The sequence below is a fragment of the Myotis davidii genome, unplaced genomic scaffold, assembly GCF_000327345.1.
Source record: "Myotis davidii unplaced genomic scaffold, ASM32734v1 scaffold211, whole genome shotgun sequence".
In the NCBI taxonomy this organism is placed as follows: domain Eukaryota; kingdom Metazoa; phylum Chordata; class Mammalia; order Chiroptera; family Vespertilionidae; genus Myotis; species Myotis davidii.
The window spans coordinates 1,540,227-1,542,464 of record NW_006282523.1 but is presented as its reverse complement, the minus strand read 5'-3'; the positions used below and the strand labels follow the sequence as shown (position 1 = coordinate 1,542,464).

The following is a 2,238-nucleotide window of genomic DNA, read 5'->3' as shown; positions in this document are numbered from 1 at the left end:
TGTCCCCGGCAGCCCCTGGGCAGGGCCCTGGGCCGCTCCTGCTACTTGCTGCTGCCCTCTGCGTAGAGCCACGGCTGGGCTCCATGGCGCCCGGGGAGGGTGTGGCCTCGGATCTGCCTCCGGGAGCCAGGTGGCCCCAGCCTGGGCGGTGTGGGCGTGAGTGCAGTGGGTGGCGTGGCCTGGTCTGGGCTGATCCACCCCACAGCCGACCAGCCAGGTGTGCTCCAGCCTCTGAAAGGGGAGGGCGGGCAGGCTCCCCAGGGCACGACCTGAGGCTGGCGTTCCTGCACTCGACTGAGTCGGCCACATGGTCCCGGGGAATTCAGCTCCAAGGTCACCGCCAGGCTTCAGCTTGTCTTGGACCAACCAGGATGGTGCTGGGCTGTCCTGGGGCAGATCCCCTCCCGCCCATCCCGTCCCCTCAGCCCCGGCAAAGCCCCCTTGGCAAGAAGAGGTTCTCCCAGCCTCGTGCACTGTTTCAAGCCGGGACCTCGGTCTGAGAAGCCAGGTGCAGCTTCTCTGGAACCTGAGAAGACCTGTCAGCTGGGCCCCTTTGTGGGGCAGGAAGTGGGCTGCACCCACAGAACTGGGCACCGAGCACCTCCGGGCAGGTGCAGTGGGCAGAGCCTGGATCGCCCATGGGGCTGCGGCTGCCAGGTGACATGGACCGCGGTCTCTATGGGTCTCCCTTCTCAGCAGAGGCTGCGACCAGCCCTTGGCGTGAGCACATGTGGCTCAGACCTGCTCGAGTTGGGTTCCAAATGACCGCTGCACCGCGCTGTGCACGTCTGCTCCCCCTGGGGGCTGAGAGCCCGCTTGCCCCCCACACACCCCGGGTGGGACTGCTGTGGACCCTCCAGGCGTGTGAACACCCAAGTGCGGCCAGGCGGCAGCGAGGTCGGTCACAGACCTGCCAGCCTGACCTCTAGCTTCTCTCCTTTTTATTTCACGAGAATTAAAGTTCTGCGTGCAGATCAGTGAACAGGGCCCGATGGGCGTCTCCTCCTGGTTCAGCTCCTCCCCGTGACCACCTGCGCCGAGGGGCCTGCTGCCTGGTGTCCTGGGCTCAGCAGGAGGCACGTGTTGGGCAGACAGAGCTGAACGGGGTGTGGGAGGCCCATGTCCTCAGGGGCCCTGGCCTGCGTCGGGGCCGGGGCTGGCTGGTGGGGGTGGAGGGCTGGCGGCCTCGAGGTCCTGCAGCAGGGCCTGCAGCTGCCCCAAGCTGGGGTGCACGTTCTCCTGCAGCCACTCCTCCACGGCGTCCTCGGGGAAGACACGGTGCAGGGCGGCTGCCAGCTCCTGCGCGAGGGCGCTCCACCTGCCCAGGAGACTGAGAGCGAGGCAGCCGTGAGGGTCCCGCGCATCGGAGCAGCCTGTGCCTCAGTTTACCCGTCCGTGCAACGTGCTGTCGCATTGTTGGGAATCAATGACTGAGGGCACATTTTAACATCTGAACCTGGGATTTCCTTAAGACCTACACCCATCAACGGTGCACAGTACTGACACCCAGCAGGGACAGTCTGCACAGAGCCCAGTGCCCAGAGGACTGGCTGGCAGGACCCTGTCTCCTTGGTGCCAGGGAGGACGTGGGCTCATGCCAGCTGGGGGGCCAGGATGGGCCCCTGTGGTCTGGCTCCACAGTGAGCCTGGACCCTGCCCAGTCATTCTGGTCACCCTCCCTCCTCAGGCTTGGAACACGCTGGCTTCACTAACGTTCGGGGGTACCTGGGATTCCAGAGCACAGCCACCATGTGGCAGAGGATGCCAGCTCCAGGGTGGGCACGGCGGGGGCAGGGGCTACCTGAGCGCCTGGGGCTGGATGTGCTGGATCATGACTGGGTGGATGAGCTTCCGCCTGCGGTGGTAGGGGCTGAACCAGCCTGTCACATACCTGGGGGAAGCGCCACACAGGTGGGCCCCGAGGATGGGGGCCAGGAAGCCTCAGGGGGGTTTTCAGTGACACCTCTGAGGCCATTCCAGTCTCCCAGACATTTTAATAAGTTGTTTTCCCCCCAGAAAGTTTTGGTGCAGGATGGGCAGGCCCTCGCCCTGGGTATGTGTGTGGGGGGGGGCACTCCACTGTGCCCACACTCTCCTGTGCCCCCTCTCGCCTGTGCCACATTACTGTGCCCCTCTCCCCTGTGCCCACACTCCCCTGTGCCCCCTCTCACCTGTGCCCACACTCCCGTGCCCCCTCTCGCCTGTGCCCACACTCCCCTGTGCCCACACCGTGCCCCC

The 2,238-nt window shown here is 65.7% G+C and overlaps 2 protein-coding genes across 2 annotated transcripts in view; one reads left to right on the top strand and one right to left on the bottom strand.

The window, feature by feature from the left end:
* The window catches only part of LOC102763424 (chromosome unknown open reading frame, human C17orf62), a 4,490-nt gene extending 3,463 nt beyond the window's left edge, over nucleotides 1–1,027 (top strand). Inside the window, exons 7-8 of the mRNA XM_015559915.1 lie at nucleotides 565–720; nucleotides 954–1,027. Coding sequence (XP_015415401.1) covers nucleotides 565–720; nucleotides 954–1,027 — 230 coding nt within the window. The remainder of the gene's footprint in view (nucleotides 1–564; nucleotides 721–953) is intronic.
* A 414-nt stretch (nucleotides 1,028–1,441) lies between these two features.
* The window catches only part of HEXDC (hexosaminidase (glycosyl hydrolase family 20, catalytic domain) containing), a 9,512-nt gene continuing 8,715 nt past the window's right edge, over nucleotides 1,442–2,238 (bottom strand). The window contains exon 12 of the mRNA XM_015560094.1: nucleotides 1,442–1,894. Coding sequence (XP_015415580.1) covers nucleotides 1,709–1,894 — 186 coding nt within the window. The 3' untranslated portion in view covers nucleotides 1,442–1,708. The remainder of the gene's footprint in view (nucleotides 1,895–2,238) is intronic.